The 17,109-nt window shown below is 44.9% G+C and overlaps 1 protein-coding gene across 2 annotated transcripts in view; it reads left to right on the top strand.

The window, feature by feature from the left end:
* The window catches only part of LHFPL2 (LHFPL tetraspan subfamily member 2), a 141,660-nt gene that overhangs the window by 79,667 nt on the left and 44,884 nt on the right, over positions 1-17,109 (top strand). For both annotated transcript variants that reach the window (XM_075325666.1, XM_075325670.1), the window contains one exon: positions 7,376-8,051. In XM_075325666.1, the coding sequence (XP_075181781.1) occupies positions 7,619-8,051 (433 nt within the window). In that variant the 5' untranslated portion in view covers positions 7,376-7,618. The remainder of the gene's footprint in view (positions 1-7,375; positions 8,052-17,109) is intronic.

Below are 17,109 nucleotides of genomic sequence, written 5' to 3'. Positions count from 1 at the left end.
TTAGCGATCTTGTTATGTGTGACACAGCGATCAGGCCCCTGTTGTGAGATCTCTAGTCGTTACTCAATGGTCCAGGCCATTTTATTGTTCCTGCATCGCTGGTAAGATCTGACTGTGTGACATCTCACCAGCGACCTCCCAGCGACTTACCTGCGATCCCTATCAGGTCGCATCATTTTTGGGATCACTGGTAAGTCGTTGTGTGTGACTGGGCCTTAACTTTCAATGAACTTAATCAAACACAAAGTGATTATTGTCAAAAGTGGGCGACCTCTTTACACACTAGATTTTGGGGATGAAGGCGTTTATATACAAAACCACAAGACGTTTCCTTAAAACTACATTACATCAGATTATGTGGACTGGTTGTTTTAGCTTTTATGCCTGCTTTACACGCTTCAATAAATCTTTCAATCCGTCATCGGGGTCAAGTTGTAAGTGACGCACATCCGGCATCGTTCGTGACGTATTTGCGTGTGACACGTGCGATCAAGATTGAACGCAAATACGGTGATCGCATACATGTCGTTTATTCCTCATACATTGGACGTTTTGTTGTATGAACCTAGTCAATTGAAACGTGGGACATCCCTCATACGATTTTGATGTCTGAGGCTATGTGCGCAGGTGTGCGCTCTGCACCACAGCTTAAAAAAGGTCCGCTTCAGAGCGCAGCTGAAAAGCTGCGTTCTGAAGCGCCTCACAATGTCTGTCATTCACTAATCTCTGTCAGTCGGTCACTATCTCTGTCCCTCTCTCTCTGTCCATGTCAGTCTATCCCTCTTACCCCCTCTCTCATACTCACCGATCACCGGCGCGGCGCTGCACGGCTTTCTCACTGCTCCGGCGGCTTTTACTTTTTTGAAAAAGCCGGCCGCCCATTAAACAATCTCGTATTCCCTGCTTTCCCCGCCCACCGGCGCCTATGATTGGTTGCAGTGAGACACGCCCCCACGCTAAGTGACAGGTGTCTCACTGCACCCAATCACAGCAGCTGGTGGGCGTGTCTATACTGTGCAGTGAAATAAATAATTAAATAATTAAAAAAAAACGGCGTGCGGTCCCCCCCAATTTTAATACCAGCCAGGTGAAGCCATACGGCTGAAGGCTGGTATTCTCAGGATGGGGAGCGCCACGTTATGGGGAGCCCCCCAGCCTAACAATATCAGCCAGCAGCCGCCCAGAATTGCCGCATCCATTAGATGCAACAGTTCTGGGACTGTACCCGGCTCTTCCCGATTTGCCCTGGTGCGTTGGCAAATCGGGGTAATAAGGAGTTAATGGCAGCCCATAGCTGCCACTAAATCCTAGATTAATCATGTCAGGCGTCTCCCCGAGATACCTTCCATGATTAATCTGTAAGTGACAGTAAATAAACACACACACACACCTGAAAAAATCCTTTATTAGAAATAAAAAACACAAACATATACCCTGGTTCACCACTTTAATAAGCCCGAAAAAGCCCTCCATGTCCGGCGTAATCCACGGACCTCCAGCGTCGCTTCCAGCTCTGCTGCATGAAGGTGACCGGTCCTGTCAGCTCCACGCAGCTAATGAAGGGAATAGCGCGATTAGCTGAGCTGTCACTGAGGTTACCCGCTGTCACTGGATACAGCGGTGGCCGCGGGTAACCTCAGTGACAGCTCAGCTGATCGCGCGGCTGTCTTCAGTTGCTGCGTGGAGCTGACAGGGGCGGCTGTGTCTTCTGCAGCTCCGGTCACCTTCATGCAGTAGAGCTGGAAGCGACGCTGGACCATCCTGAATTACGCCGGACATGGAGGGCTTTTTCGGGCTTATTAAAGTGGTGAACCAGGGTATATGTTTGTGTTTTTTATTTCTAATAAAGGATTTTTTCAGGTGTGTGTGTGTGTGTGTTTATTTACTGTCCCTTACAGATTAATCATGGAAGGTATCTCGGGGAGACGCCTGACATGATTAATCGAGGATTTAGTGGCAGCTATGGGCTGCCATTAACTCCTTATTACCCCGATTTGCCAACGCACCAGGGCAAATCGGGAAGAGCCGGGTGCAGTCCCAGGACTGTCGCATCTAATGTATGCGGCAATTCTGGGCGGCTGCTGGCTGATATTGTTAGGCTGGGGGGCTCCCCATAACGTGGGGCTCCCCATCCTGAGAATACCAGCCTTCAGCCGTATGGCTTTATCTGGCTGGTATTAAAATTGGGGAGGACCGCACGCCATTTTTTTTAAATTATTTAATTTCACTGCACAGTATAGACACGCCCACCGGCTGCTGTGATTGGGTGCAGTGAGACAGCTGTCACTCAGCGTGGGGGCGTGTCTCATTGTAACCAATCATAGGCGCCGGTGGGCGGGGAAAGCAGGGAATACGAGATTGTTTAATGGGCGGCCGGCTTTTTCAAAATAGTAAAAGCCGCCGGAGCAGTGTGAATGCTGTGCAGCGCCGCGCCAGGGATCGGTGAGTATATGAGAGAGGGCTGCTCAATTCAGTTACTCAGGAGTTTAGCGGTCACCGGTGAGTCCTTCACAGGTGACCACTAATCAGGACGCGACACAGACAGAGCCGCAGCATGAGAATGAAGTCGGGTGAAGTTAACCCGAGTTCATTCTGATCGTGCGGCTCTTTCTGTGTCTGCTGTCATCTGCCATTCAGCTCTGCTACATGGCTGTCTGTGTCTGCTGTTAGCGGCCATGTAGCAGAGCTCAATGGCAGATGACATAGTAAAAACGCATCCCTAAACATTACACACGCTTGGCACGTCAATAAATAAAAAAAAAATAATAAAAAAAAAAAGGGTGCCCAATGCATACGTCACAGAACAAATGATCTAAAAGATCGCACACAAAATTGATCAATTTAACATAGACTACTAATGCATGTGTGACAGCAAATGAACGACCTATGTGCGATCTCATTAGATCACATATGCGACCTGGGCGTGTCACATCGCATACGAGATCGCACACCTAATTGTAAGGTGTAAAGCTGGCTTTAAAGTTGAAGGTTGGTAGAGATAAGTCCATCGAGTTTAGCCTACAACCGAACGTTTATTTAGAGGAAGGCAAAAAAAACCCATGGGGCAGATGCTAATTGATCCATATTAGGGGAAAAATTCTTTATATACAGTACCAGTACGGTCACGGGTTTCTGTTAGTCATTTGCCTTCCACGTGTTATATGTCGGCAGTAAACATTGAAGGGATAGTTTACATTCTCCTTGTAATTGACGGTAATTGCACCCTGGTGACTATTATCGCACCTATCTGTCACTGTCCAGTTTGGTCTGTAGAGCCCTCCATGTCCTGTCCTGGTGATATGTTCCCGGCCTGAGATACTGTATTATTCACACTCTATTGCTGAAGACTAACTCCAGGGAAAAGTGAGATGTAAGTGTGTGTCATCCCTCTGATTCCATCCATCAAAATAGTAATTCACATATAATGTAGTGCATCCTTCTATTACCATTGCTGATGGCATTCTGTCCCATGCTAGTTGGCTAAAGTTAATATTTTTTCTAGTACAATATATAATTTGATATGTGGGGCTTTGTTCATACTAGTGTTGTGTCCGAATATAAAATAACCAGGTCTTCTGTATGTCCCTTCTGTTTTAAAGAGAACACCTGATACACCACATTGACTTAACGGACATCAGTTCTGGTCCCAAGTTTTGATGCCAAGAGTTGCAGTGCAAACACTGGAAAAGCAACAATCTTAAAAAGGTTGCCCACTGCTTTTACATTGATTGCCTATCCTTAGGATAGGTCATCAATTGTCCTGGTACGACACCCGGCACTCCCGCCTATCAGCTGTCCTCCCTCCCAGCAGCAGGCAGCCAGAAATGCTCAGTTCCAGCGCTGATCCGTCTTCTGATAGTGGCCACAACCAGGTACTGCACATCCGCCTCCTATTCTAGTCAATAGGAGGTGGATGTGCAGTATCCGGATGTGGCCACTATTGGAAGACGGAGCAGCTCCGGAACTGAGCATTTCTGGCTGTCTGCTGCCACCTGGACCGAGAAATAACAAAAACTGACCCGCACATCCAACAAATGTGAACAGGTGCTAACTGAAAAAACATAGTAACTATAAATGCATACAGCTGCACACTGAAAAAGCCAAAAATATACTAGGGAAAATATGGCACTGCATTACTGCAAAAGAGAGATATTTAGTTTATGTATTGGCCAATGCATGTAAGCCCGGAAACCAACGGCAAGGTATATCTCTGTAATCCGGGAACCTAACTTAAATGCCACTATCTAGGTTAAAAAGATCCGTATCTGGGCAAAATGCCACTATTTGGACTGCAAACCTCCATGTATGGGCAGCTAGGCTCCTGCTATAATGGTTATGAACAGCCAGGTCTTAGGGCGCAGTGCTCAGTCAGAAAGAGACTCACTAGAAATATCAAAAAACTGACCCGCACATCCAACAAATGTGAACAGGTGCTAACTGAAAAAACATAGTAACTATAAATGCATACAGTTGCACACTGAAAAACACACACATGGACCGAGAACAGCTGATCAGTGGGGGAACGAGGTGTCAGTCTCCAGCCGATCAGACATTGATGAGCTATCCTAAAGATAAGCCATCAATGTAAAAGTAGTTGACAACCCCTTTAAATGTTCAACACCTCATTGAAAATGGCAGAGAGATATTTGCTTGTCTATCAAGTCCAAAGTAAAAGGTCTCATATACTCATTAAGCAAGCATTGTTGACCTTAGGGAGATCAACATATCCACTGCGGAGACACCATCACCCTGGGGGCTTTGCTCTAGAATCACTGCGTTGAGAAACACGTGATGGTGTCTCCGCAGTGGATATGTTGATCTCCCTAAGGTCAACAATGCTTGCTTAAGTAGTCTTTTACTAGGCATTGCCCCCACTAGCCAGATTCCTACTCCACACTGATGAGGGGCAAATACCCCGAAACGGCTGTCTGTGGATGGATACCATGTTTGGTATAGGTGGTCTCCTTGACTGGAGACTGCCCTTCCCGTGGTTGTTCCTTCCCGGTGAAAGACCTGGCTAGTTTCCTGCCAGCGTTGAGAAACATGTGATGGTGTCTCCGCGGCTTTCTCATATTCATATACTCATTAGGTAGTAATAGGCTGAAGGATCAGTCATCTGACAATAATCTCTCCCGACTGCCCCATACACAGGAATGGTCCTCTGCTCTATATTAAAGAGCTGCTGCCAGACTCCCCTGGCAGTGGTTTATCTCCAGAGAGAAAAAAAAAAGGGACAGCTGTTGAAATTTAACAGGCCGGATGCTTTGCTTTCCCTGTTGAGTATTGGTAGGCTCCTATACACATTAAGCTATTGGTTGGTTTGGCTTCTTTAAAGGGAACCTCCAATGACCCCAAAGGCTAATTACCTGCAGATAGGGTTAATCTGCAAATTATTAGTGTTACATTGCTGTCTGGCCACCTTCCCGAAAACGTGCCTATAGGGAGAAAATTAACTTTATTACAGTTATTCAGCCAAGTCAGTTAGATTTAATGTGCTACAGCAGACACCCATCCACCGCTCAAGAATAAAATCCAATGATGCACAATATACACAACAATGCAACTGTATCATCAAATGACAAAGCATTACCGTGTTTATATACCGCTATAGTTCTCTGTCCTCAGACCCTGGACCAGCGCCTGCTGTAACATCTGAGGTCCTTTCTCAAGCATGACATCTAGAATGTTGAAGCTGCCTTCTTAAAGGTGACCCCTAAAGTCAAAATGTGTTGTTGAGAAATGTAAAACTTCTGACATACCTATATGGCTCCTACACATATAGTCAAACCTGTCGGTTTCATACGTTAACGCCAATCTTCTTGGTCCCAGGAGACATAAAGCACTGTCAAAGGAGTTTTAACAGGAACTTTTTCCCCTCCAATCTTTGAAAAAACACCCAAACCATACTAATTGGTGTTTAGCAGAAAGGTAAAATATGGAGTATTCCACCAGTATATGCAATGTGTGGCCACCTTGGAGACATTGTGGCTACTCATGGCAAGTATTTAAAAAATAAATTAGGTTTGTATATTTTATCTTCTGAAGGAGAGAACTTGCTCGTTGTAATGTATAGACAATAAGGTTATCAGAAAAATATGGTTGCTCAATATGGATTGACTCAGTTTCCTGTAAGGTGACTGGAGGACCTTGCTCCCAACGTTTCCTCTCAGGGTTCAAAGTTTCTAAAAGTGAAATAGTTTTATATTCTCAGTGTAAACAAAATCAAATCAAGGTTAAGAAATATTCCACTATGGTGCTATTTTCTTTATTGATTCACTTATAGTACAGACCAAAAGTTTGGACACACCTTCTCATCTGTAGAACAACTATTAAGAGGAGACTTTGTGCAGCAGGCCTTCATGATAAAATAGCTGCTGGGAAACCACTGCTAAGCACCGGCAACAAGCAGAAGAGACTTGTTTGGGCTAAACAACACAAGGAATGGACATTAGACCAGTGGAAATCTATGCTTTTGGTCTGATGAGTCCAAATTTGAGATCTTTGGATCCACCCACTGTGTCTTTGTAGAAAAGGTGAACGGATGGACTCTACATGCCTGGTTCCCACCGTGAAGCATGGAGGAGGAGGTGTGAGGGTGCTTTGCTGGTGACACTGTTGGGGATTTATTAAAAATTGAAGGCATACTGAACCAGCATGCCTACCACAGCATCTTGCAGCGGCGTGCTATTCCATCCGGTTTGCGTTTAGTTGGACCATCATTTATTTTTGAACAGGACAATGACCCCAAACACACCTCCAGGCTATGTAAGGACTATTTGACTAAGAAGGAGAGCGATGGGGTGCTACTCCAGATAACCTGGTCTCCACAGTCACCAGACCAGAACCCAATCGAGATGGTTTGGGGTGAGCTGGACCGCAGAGTGATGGCAGAAGGGTCAACAAGTGCTAAGCATTTGTGGGAACTCCTTCAAGACTGTTGGAAGACCATTTCCGGTGACTACCTCTTGAGGCTCATCAAGAGAATGCCAAGAGGGTGTAAAGCAGTAATCAAAGCAAAAGGTGGCTACTTTGAAAAACCTAGAATATAAGACATATTTTCAGTTTCACACATTTTAAAGTATTTCATTCCACATGTTTTCATTCATAGTTTTGATGGCTTCAATGTGAATCTACAATTTTTAGAGTCATGAGAATAAAAAAAAAACTCTTTGAATGATAAGGAGTGTCCAAACTTTTGGTCTGTACTGTATATAAACTTTGCCGTATTCCTGATAGCCCTTACATGGATAGTATAGGCTTCATGGAGCGCTATAATGTTTCCAGTGTTGACTTTGACAGATTGTAGCAGTGATTACATATGTGAAACTGTCATCAATCTTTACGGTATCTCTTCTGTCTCTGCCTTTCTCCGCAGACCTGTGATGTCACCCCGGTGGGCCGAGCTTGGGAGCTCCCTTGGAACATTGAAGCATCATGTTTCACTATGACTGTTAGAGCAGAGGAATTGTGAAGCCGAGGACGGATGAGGAGTGAGCTGCTTCATTGATTACAAAACCACTGGATTATAAAGCCTCAAACAGACGGATATCTTTTTCCTTTTTTTTGTTTTTTTGTCCAGGATTCCAAATCGGATTTTAGCACTGGTTGTGGACAGTTGATGGTCTACACCATGTGTCATGTCATAGTAACATGCCGATCTATGCTGTGGACCATCCTGAGTATTGTTGTTGCCTTTGGAGAACTTATAGCTTTTATGAGTGAGGACTGGCTGATTGGCAAAGCAAAAAGCACAGATATTGATAACAGGACTGGCGGTCACCATGAGCCTTATCGGCCAACACTGGGCATCTACGGACGTTGTATCAAAGTGCCTAAAGTTCAGTACTTCAGAAGAGACCCGCTTTGTGGGCCTTATGCAGAGCATTTCAGTGAGATAGCAAGTGGTTTCTGGCAGGCTACAGCTATCTTCCTTGCCGTGGGCATATCCATCCTCTGTATCGTAGCTTTTGTCTCTGTTTTTACAATGTGCGTGCAAAGTGTAATGAAAAAAAGTATATTCAATGTATGTGGGCTGCTACAAGGAATTGCAGGTACGTAATCAATGGGAATATTATGTATTTTATATGCCGTAATTCTCATTTATCACTTATATCTGTCTGTCTATATCTCTCGTCTCCAATCTGGAGCTTCCAAAACATCTCGGCAACAGTTGGAAATCTGGAGGTTGGAATCCTCTACTCCGGAAGTATCCAAGGCTTGTGTCTTTCACTTACATATGTCTTTTGGGCCTTGGTGTTTCACAGAGAGGTAAAATATGTTGTATTGACCTCCAGAAGATGCATTGTGTGGCCCACTAAGGGCTGTCATGGCTACCAAGGGCTGGTTATGTGAGAAGAAATATTAGATTTATAGATCTGTACAATGGGACTAAGTAGGTGAAGGCAATTAACGTGTTTGGTGATTTTATGAACTAACTCACCTCGATCTGTAAGTGAATGTCCGGTTGTATCTCTGCATGTAGACAGAGGATTACTTTCAACCAGATGGATTATTACCTGCTCTACCCCAAAGGTCACCTTGGCTATTACATGGCAACGGGTGCTGCATGTCAGGAGCTTGTCAATATTTGTAGATGGTAATCTCCTGTGTTCTTGTAAGATTTCCTCCAGTCACTGGAATTGGCTGACCCACAGCCGGTTTACACCATTACATTGTAGACTCATAAGGGTTTCGGTAAAGTTGGGGTCAACATTGCTTCTTTTGCACAATATGTGACCTTTTTGGCTACGTATGTCTATCTGTCTGTTTATATAAAAAAGCAGCGTAAGGCCTCTTGGACATATACCCAAATTGTCCAACTTGGTAAAATAAGGTAAATGGAGGCAACACTAAAATTTGTTGTTTACAAGGTGAAATTTATTGGCCTGTATGGCCTAGAGATTGTGATATAAAAATAAAATAAGCCTCAGTTTTCATGTACAAATGGGTGCAACGGGACCAAGGTTTTCACCAAAACCTCTTGTATGCAAATCTAAACAAAAGGGTCAGCGCTCCAAAGTCCAGTGGTGCGAAAATAGATTTTAATCAGTCCATTCAATGCTTTCACTCAAAGTGGCAGAGACACCAAAGGCTCCGCTATTTTGAGCTGAAAATTAAAATCTGTTATCACACCATCTGACTTTGGAGCGCTGCCCCTATTTTTTGGACTTCTCTATCTGGACAACCAAAAACTATAGGGAGCACTCCAGATAAATCAGGCGCAAAACTGTGGTTTGTTCTGCAATGTCAATGGTGGCAACTTTTCCACTCATTAACCATTGTCAAAGGTTCAATTGTTAATGAGGCGAAATATTGCCACAATGTTCATTGGCAAATAAATCAGATGCAAAACAACTGTGGTTTATCTGGAGTGCCGCCTAGCTGTATGGTTTTCCTATTCCATGAGTTGTTGGGGTGACGTCTAGAGATAAGCGGATTGCTTCACACCAACCCGCTGCATGATTCCGGTTAGTGCGGTCTGACCGTCAACAGGAGAACTCAAATTTCCTGAACTTCCGGCTTCCCCGGTGTGGCGTCTTGATTTACCGACTCAACCTGATGTCATTTATGCAGCATGTGGCATACAGATGATGTCTCGCCAGCCTGGCTATTCATAAGCTGAAAGTGGGGTGCCAGAAAGTAAAGAAATTTGCAAAGCGAGTGACCTTGGCCAGAGACCTCTGTACCATGGATCAAGGTTGCACAAATCAATCTGCTCTTCTCTACTCACAACTGATGGACATGTACCATAAACATTGGACTTTTGCTCCTTTATCTATCTATCTATCTACCTTTTGAATACTGGTGAATCTCGTCAGGTGTGTACGTATGAGCAGCACAGAGTACTATTAGGGCAGAGTCTGTATTAGTGTTTCCTAATATTCCTGTGATCTTATTCTAGAACATGTGAAGACACACATGCCCGATGCACTAGACCGTTTTCTCCGCAGACAGGTGCCATTGGGGCTGAAGGAAGCCAGAGGACCAGGAGGAAATGAGATTTGGTGTGGGCTCGAGCTGTTGACAGACATGTTTAAATAAAAGCAGTTTGTTCTATTTTCGCTGCATGCCTATGGAAATTCATATCGAGGGCAGGAGCTTTCCACAGCGCTTACCACATGGCAGGGACTAACGAGATTACATCCACAAAGGCAAAGGATGTGACATTATCTAGCTGTGAAGAGACATATAACAGGCAGCCGCTTTGTTTTTCAAGTCATTTTCTCCTTCTAGTAACATAATTGGAGAGACCTCGGTGGTTTCTGCTGCTCACGTGTCCTGAGAAACCCAGAAGTTAGATGAACATTTCCTGTTGATGTTGGGTAGGGGGTATTGAAGTTTTGCTAAAAATCAGTAGCAAGGTTATCTGTTCAAGGCATGCTTTGAAGGAGTTGTTCAGGACAGAGCACAAGGCTTGTACCGATCACACGTATCCTTACCCTATGAGGATGAAGGTTCAAGGCAGGACACCCTAGGTCAACCCAGGAATTGTAGTCCGTTTAACATGGCCAGTGGTGATAAATGGTTATCAATTAAGTTACACATTTTCAAGTGAAGGAAAAATACAACGCTGATGTTTCAAATATCTTTTTTTGATGGAGAATGCAACTATTTATTCCTACAAACGTCAGTGGGACTAATAGTCTTCTTCTGTAAATCCAAAGTTGTTGCTTACTTGAACATCGCCAGTTAGAAGACAATCTGGACTTCACATGGATTTGCTTCCCATGTAATACATTTGTTCTGGGTCATAGTGTGATCCTGAGCAGAGGACCTCCCCTTTATTTCAAATAAAGGATTTTTTTGGGTGTATGTGTTTATTTACTTTCACTTACAGGTTAATCATTGGGGGTGTCTCAAAGACGCCTGCAATGATTAACGTAGGACTTAGTGGCAGCTATGGGCTGCCATTAACTCCTTATTACACAGATTGCCACCGCACCAGGGCAATTCTGGATGAGCCAGGTAGAGTACCGAGACTGTTGCATCTAATCGATGCGGCAATTCCAGGTGGCTGCTGGCTGATATTTTTATCATAACGTGGGGCTCCCCATCTTGAGAATACCAGCCTTCAGGCGTGTGGCTTTATCTTGGCTGGTATCAAAATTGGGGGGACCGCACGCCTGTAATGCCTGCCTGGATCAACAGACTCAGATGGGATGTAATGGACAGGCTAGAGGAGCCACTCACCAAGCAGGACCCCCAGAACTCGGAAACCCTTTAACCCCTATACATGGATTTGGAATTACACAGGGCCCTGGAGATCACTACCTGTGGGAAGGCTGCAGTCCGATGAGAGTAGTAGTCATGCAGGGTCAAACCAGGAATAGCAGAACAGGGACAGAATCGTCAGGCAAAGACGTAATCAGAAAACATATCAAAGGTCAAATCCGGATCGGGCAGCGAGGTACAAAAACAGCAGGCAGAAGGGTAGTCAGAAAACACGCAGAAGTCAGCACACAGGAATCACTAAACAGAATAGGGCAGACCAGGAGCCAGGAAATCAGAACTATCTCTGTTAGAGGTCAGCAGACAGGAGGGGGAACTAAGAAGGGTGTGGTGTCTTCCCATTGGCTGTAGCTGAACGCTGGCAACTTCAGCTGGAAGACACACGCCACCCACAGTCAGCCAGTGGTACTGCAGATCCCAAGATAACCCAGCCCGGTGAATGATCAGAGCCTGCGCCCACCGGTGCCGCTGGCATCGACTCCTCTCCCATCACCAGCACCATCCACGGCAGGAACACTGTGTCGCCTGGCGATCGGAGCAGAAGTCGCTGGAGCGGACTCCGGTGGTGACGTAACAACGCCGTTTTTGATTTATTTTATTGCACTATATAGACCCGCCCACCGGCGACTGTGATTGGTTGCAGTGAGTCAGCTGTCACCCAGCATGAGGGCGCGTCTGAATGCAACCAATCATAGGTGCCGGTGGACGGGGAAGCAGTGAATACAAGATGGAATAATGAGTGGCCAGCATTTTCAAAAGCTGGAGAATCCGGCGCGGCGCTGCATGGCTGTTACACTGCGGCGGATTCTATAGAATAGAAGTAGTCTATATATAGAATTATATAGACCCGCCCACCGGCGACTGTGATAGGTTGCAGTGAGTCAGCTGTCACCCAGCATGAGGGCGCGTCTGAATGCAACCAATCATAGGTGCCGGTGGACGGGGAAGCAGTGAATACAAGATGGAATAATGAGTGGCCGGCATTTTCAAAAGCTGGAGAATCCGCCGCAGTGTAACAGCCGTGCAGCGCCGCGCCGGTGATCGGTCAGTGATCGGTGAGTATGAGAGAGGGGGGGAGAGGGATAGATCGACAGAGAGAGACCGACCGATAGGGAGACAGAGAGACCGACAGACAGAGAAAGAGACCAACATTGATAGACAAAGAGAGAGAGTGGGTGGAAAATGCAACCAAAATGCACAAAAGAAGGGACATGTTGCTTTTTAGAATGCAGCGTATTGGCAGAAGCCAAAACGCTGCATTCTAAAACGCAACGTGCGGATGGCATTTGCACAATCTTCATAGATTGCTGGGGACGCAGGACGCATGCTTTTACGCTGCGGTGCAGAACGCAGCGTAAAAGCATGATAACACGCAACGTGCGCACATAGCCTTACGGTAACCAAAAAGAAAAAATATATACAGTGCTGGCCAAAAGTATTGGCACCCCTGCAATTCTGTCAGAGAATACTCAGATTCTTCCTGAAAATGATTGCAATCACAAATTCTTTGGTATTATTATCTTCATATAATTTGTCATCAATGAACAAAAAAAAAATTGTCATAAAGCCAAATTGGATATAATTCCACACCAAACATAAAAAAGGGGGTGGACAAAAGTATTGGCACTGTTTGAAAAATCATGTGATGCTTCTCTAATTTGTGTAATTAACAGCACCTGTAACTTACCTGTGGCACCTAACAGGTGTTGGCAATAACTAAATCACACTTGCAGCCAGTTGACATGGATTAAAATGGACTCAACCTCTGTGCTGTGTCCTTGTGTGTACCACATTGAGCATGGAGAAAAGAAAGAAGACCAAAGAACTGTCTGAGGACTTGAGAATCCAAATTGTGAGGAAGCATGAGCAATCTCAAGGCTACAAGTCCATCTCCAAAGACAGGAAAGTTCCTGTGTCTATGGTGCGCAGTGTCATCAAGAAGTTTAAAGCCCATGGCACTGTGGCTAACCTCCCTAGATGTGGAAGGAAAAGAAAAATTGACGAGAGATTTCAGCGCAAGAATACGCGGATGGTGGATAAAGAACCTCGACTAACATCCAAACAAGTTCAAGCTGCCCTGCAGTCCGAGGGTACAACAGTGTCGACCTGTACTATCCGTTGGCGTCTGAATGAAAAGGGACTGTATGGTAGGATACCCAGGAAGACCCCACTTCTTACCCCAAGACATAAAAAAGTCAGGCTGGAGTTTGCCAAAACTTACCTGAGAAAGCCTAAAACGTTTTGGAAGAATGTTCTCTGGTCAGATGAGACAAAAGTAGAGCTTTTTGGGAAAAGCCATCAACATAGAGTTTACAGGAAAAAAAAGCTGGGTTTCCCTCAGAGGTCATGGGTCTTCCAGCAGGACAATGACCCAAAACACACTTCAAAAAGCACTAGAAAATGGTTTCAGAGAAAGCACTGGAGACTACTAAAGTGGCCAGCAATGAGTCCAGACCTGAATCCCATAGAATACCTGTGGAGAGATCAGAGAAATGGCAGTTTGGAGAAGGCAGCCTTCAAATCTCAGGGACCTGGAGCAGTTTGCCAAAGAAGAATGGTCTAAAATTTCAGCAGAGCATTGTAAGAAACTCATTGATGGTTACCGGAAGCGGTTGTTCGCAGTTATTTTGCCTAAAGGTTGTGCAACCAAGTATTAGGCTAAGGGTGCCAATACTTTTGTCTGGCCCATTTTTGGAGTTTTGTGTGAAATGAGCAATGATTTGATTTTTGTTTCATTCTCTTTTGTGTTTTTTTTATTGCAAGCAAAATAAATGAAGATAATAATACCAAAGAATTTGTGATTGCAATCATTTTCAAGAAGAAATTGAGTATTATCTGACAGAATTGCAGGGGTGCCAATACTTTTGGCCAGCACTGTATATATATATATATAATTTATGGCTAGTGACAAGTTATCTTTAAAGAGTTGTCCAGTGCTTTTGCATTGATGGGCCTATCTTGGGGCAGGTCATCAATATCTGATCGGTGGGAGTATCACACCCTCGCTGACCAGCCAGATGTGTTGAGCTGCAGAGCTACACACGTTTGTCAACCGCATAATGGCCCTGTCCGTGAACTGCACGTCTTATTGAATTGAATAGGGGGCAGATGTGATTAGGCGGTGCTGTGCAGATCCACAACTCAGAACATCCAACTGCTGCCGAGAACAACTAATCAGCCGAGGTGTGGCACCCCCACGATCAGATATTGATGGCCTATTTTCAATGTCCAGAAAGCGCCTTTAAGGCTGAGGCCACACAAGCGTATGGCATGTGATGTGGGTGCATTGGATGTGATATGCTAATGACCCTCTGCTCCTGCTCTGCTGCAAGAGTGAGCAGAGAATCATACTGTGATCTGACCCTGAGATCGGATCACAGCTGCGAAGGCGAGGGAGGGACTAATCTCCCCATCTCCTCCATTATCAGCTGATGCGATTTATCGCACTGCACTCTGGTGTCATCTGAGTGCAGTCCAATGTTTCACTCGCACCCATAGACTTGTATGGGTGCGAGTGATTACGGATCGGATTACACTCTTTTCTCGGTCCGATTAGGGCTGAGAAAAAAAATTGCTGATGGGAGCGACCCCATAGAGTAACATGGGTCCGAGTGGAATGCGATTTTTTTTTTTTCTTTTTTTCTCATTCCACTCGGCCCATTTAACTTGCCGTGTGTCCTTACCTTAAATTTTCAAGTATACCTTGTAACTGTATTTAATACATTGTCTCTATTGTGCAGGTCTAGGCACATATATGTCAGTATTAATGGGTGACAGCCGTCAAATTACCATGAAATCTGTTCTTCAATTGACTCGGTGAATGAAGGTTAATTAGCTTTTATTGGAGCAAACGAAAATTACAGGACCACTAATTTGTAATTTGATCCCACAATTCCAGCGTCGGGATCCTGGCAGCCGCCATCCTATTTATCTAGGTTTTCCCTCGCTGAGTAAACACAGCTGAGCCGTAGGATCTCCCATGTGCGGAGCACAGAAGTGTTTTCATCCAGACCATTGTGAGACTTTGTAGGATTTTCACATTTGGCTCTCTGCTCATTCTTCTCGACATCTCACGTTATAGAAACAGTTTGTTCTTTGTGAGTCGTCTGGAAAGTTTTATGTTTTACTGATTTATGTAATTATTTTACCAAATCAAAGGATCGTGTAGATACCAGTAAGTGATGAAGCCTTTGCCTGTGTAGGAAGTTCCCAGGATAACTTCTTATTACTCATAAATAAGTAATCGCCCCATGGGAACTTCAGCTTTAGGGAACCGATATACATTGCATAAAAATCTAATTAAATGGACAATTTGGACTATAAAGAACAATCTGTCATTGTGACCGCCGAATGTTCGAAAATGTTCAAAACCCCCCGATTAGCCTTCAGGTTTTTTTCAGCTGATGTGTCTGCAAAATTGGTTGAAAAAGATTCACTATTGGCCGATGTAGTGAGGCCATCAACGTACAATATTCATGTATGTTGGTGCCTTTAGTATTGACTTGGCTGTTGGCCACATGTTTAACTGCTGGTCCATTGTCTCCCCTTCTTTGTTCCCACCCTCACTGCCAGCTGCCGCAAATGAGATTTAGCATGGACTATATTTTATTAAAGGGTCCTGTCATCATGATAATCCCTTTATATATCCTATTAGGGCATATGGATGTCAGATGAGGTTCCTGGCTTGATGAATGAACTACGCTTGGCGACTTTGGCTGTTTGTTTATTATGTCAAGAATGTTAAGAGCTGTACCGGTGGGCCCAATCTGATTTCCCCTCCTACCTCTAGTCATAGCAAGTGGTTATTAAAAGGACTTTGTCACCAGATTTCTGCAATGTAACCTGAAGACTGCATGCTGCAAGTATTAAAACAGAGACTTCAGCCCTGCATCTGTTATCTCAGTCTTTTTTTTTTATTACCTGCAATGTTAGCTTAAGCCTGTTATCTTTATCATTAGTGGGTCTCAGCAGCCTGTGAGTTGTAGTCTGACCTCGCCCCTTCTGTCATTAGCAGCTTTTGTCTATGCACATGTACACTGAAAGCCTGGTGTGGGTGGGGGCAGCTTTAAGACCTCTGCTACATACAAAATCTAAAATCTTTCACTGTGTCAGAATGGCTGCAGCCACTAATCATATCATTGAACTCAGGACCTCATTGTCAACATCATGCTGCTCTCAGATGTGGTAGCAAAACCTGCTGACAGATTCCCTTTAAGAGAGACCATTTAATACTTGGTGCGTTATAGCAATATTGGTTAGAGTCTTAAGCTAGGGTCACACGTAGCGACGCAGCAGCGATCACGACGACAATCTGACCTTATCAGGATCGCTGCTGCGTCGTTACATGGTCGCTGGTGAGCTGTCAGATCTCACCAGTGACCAGCCCCCGGCCAGCAGCAACGCGTGGAAGCGATGCTGCGCTTGGTAACTAAGGTAAATATCGGGTAACCAAGCAAAATGCTTCGCTGGTTACCCAATATTTACCTTGGTTACCAGCGCACACCGCTTAGCGCTGGCTCCCTGCACTCGTAGCCAGAGTACCCATCGGGTTAATAAGCAAACCTTTGCTTATTTACCCGATGTGTACTCTGGCTACACGTGCAGGGAGCCGGCACTGGCAGCCTGAGAGCGGCGGACGCTAGTAACCAAGGTAAATATCGGGTAACCAAGCAAAGCACTTCGCTTGGTTACCCGATGTTTACCTTGGTTACAGCTTACCGCAGGCTGCCAGAAGCCGTCTCCCTGCTCCCTGCACATTCAAATAGTCGCTCTCTCGCTGTCACACACAGCGATGTGTGCTTCACAGTGGGACAGCAACGTCCAAAAAAATGGTCCAGGACATTCGGCAATGACCGGCGACCTCACAGCAGGGGGCCAGGT

This window comes from Anomaloglossus baeobatrachus, chromosome 1 (assembly GCF_048569485.1).
Source record: "Anomaloglossus baeobatrachus isolate aAnoBae1 chromosome 1, aAnoBae1.hap1, whole genome shotgun sequence".
Lineage (NCBI taxonomy): Eukaryota > Metazoa > Chordata > Amphibia > Anura > Aromobatidae > Anomaloglossus > Anomaloglossus baeobatrachus.
Note: the sequence above shows the minus strand (reverse complement) of the source record. Positions and strands in the feature narration are given on the sequence as shown.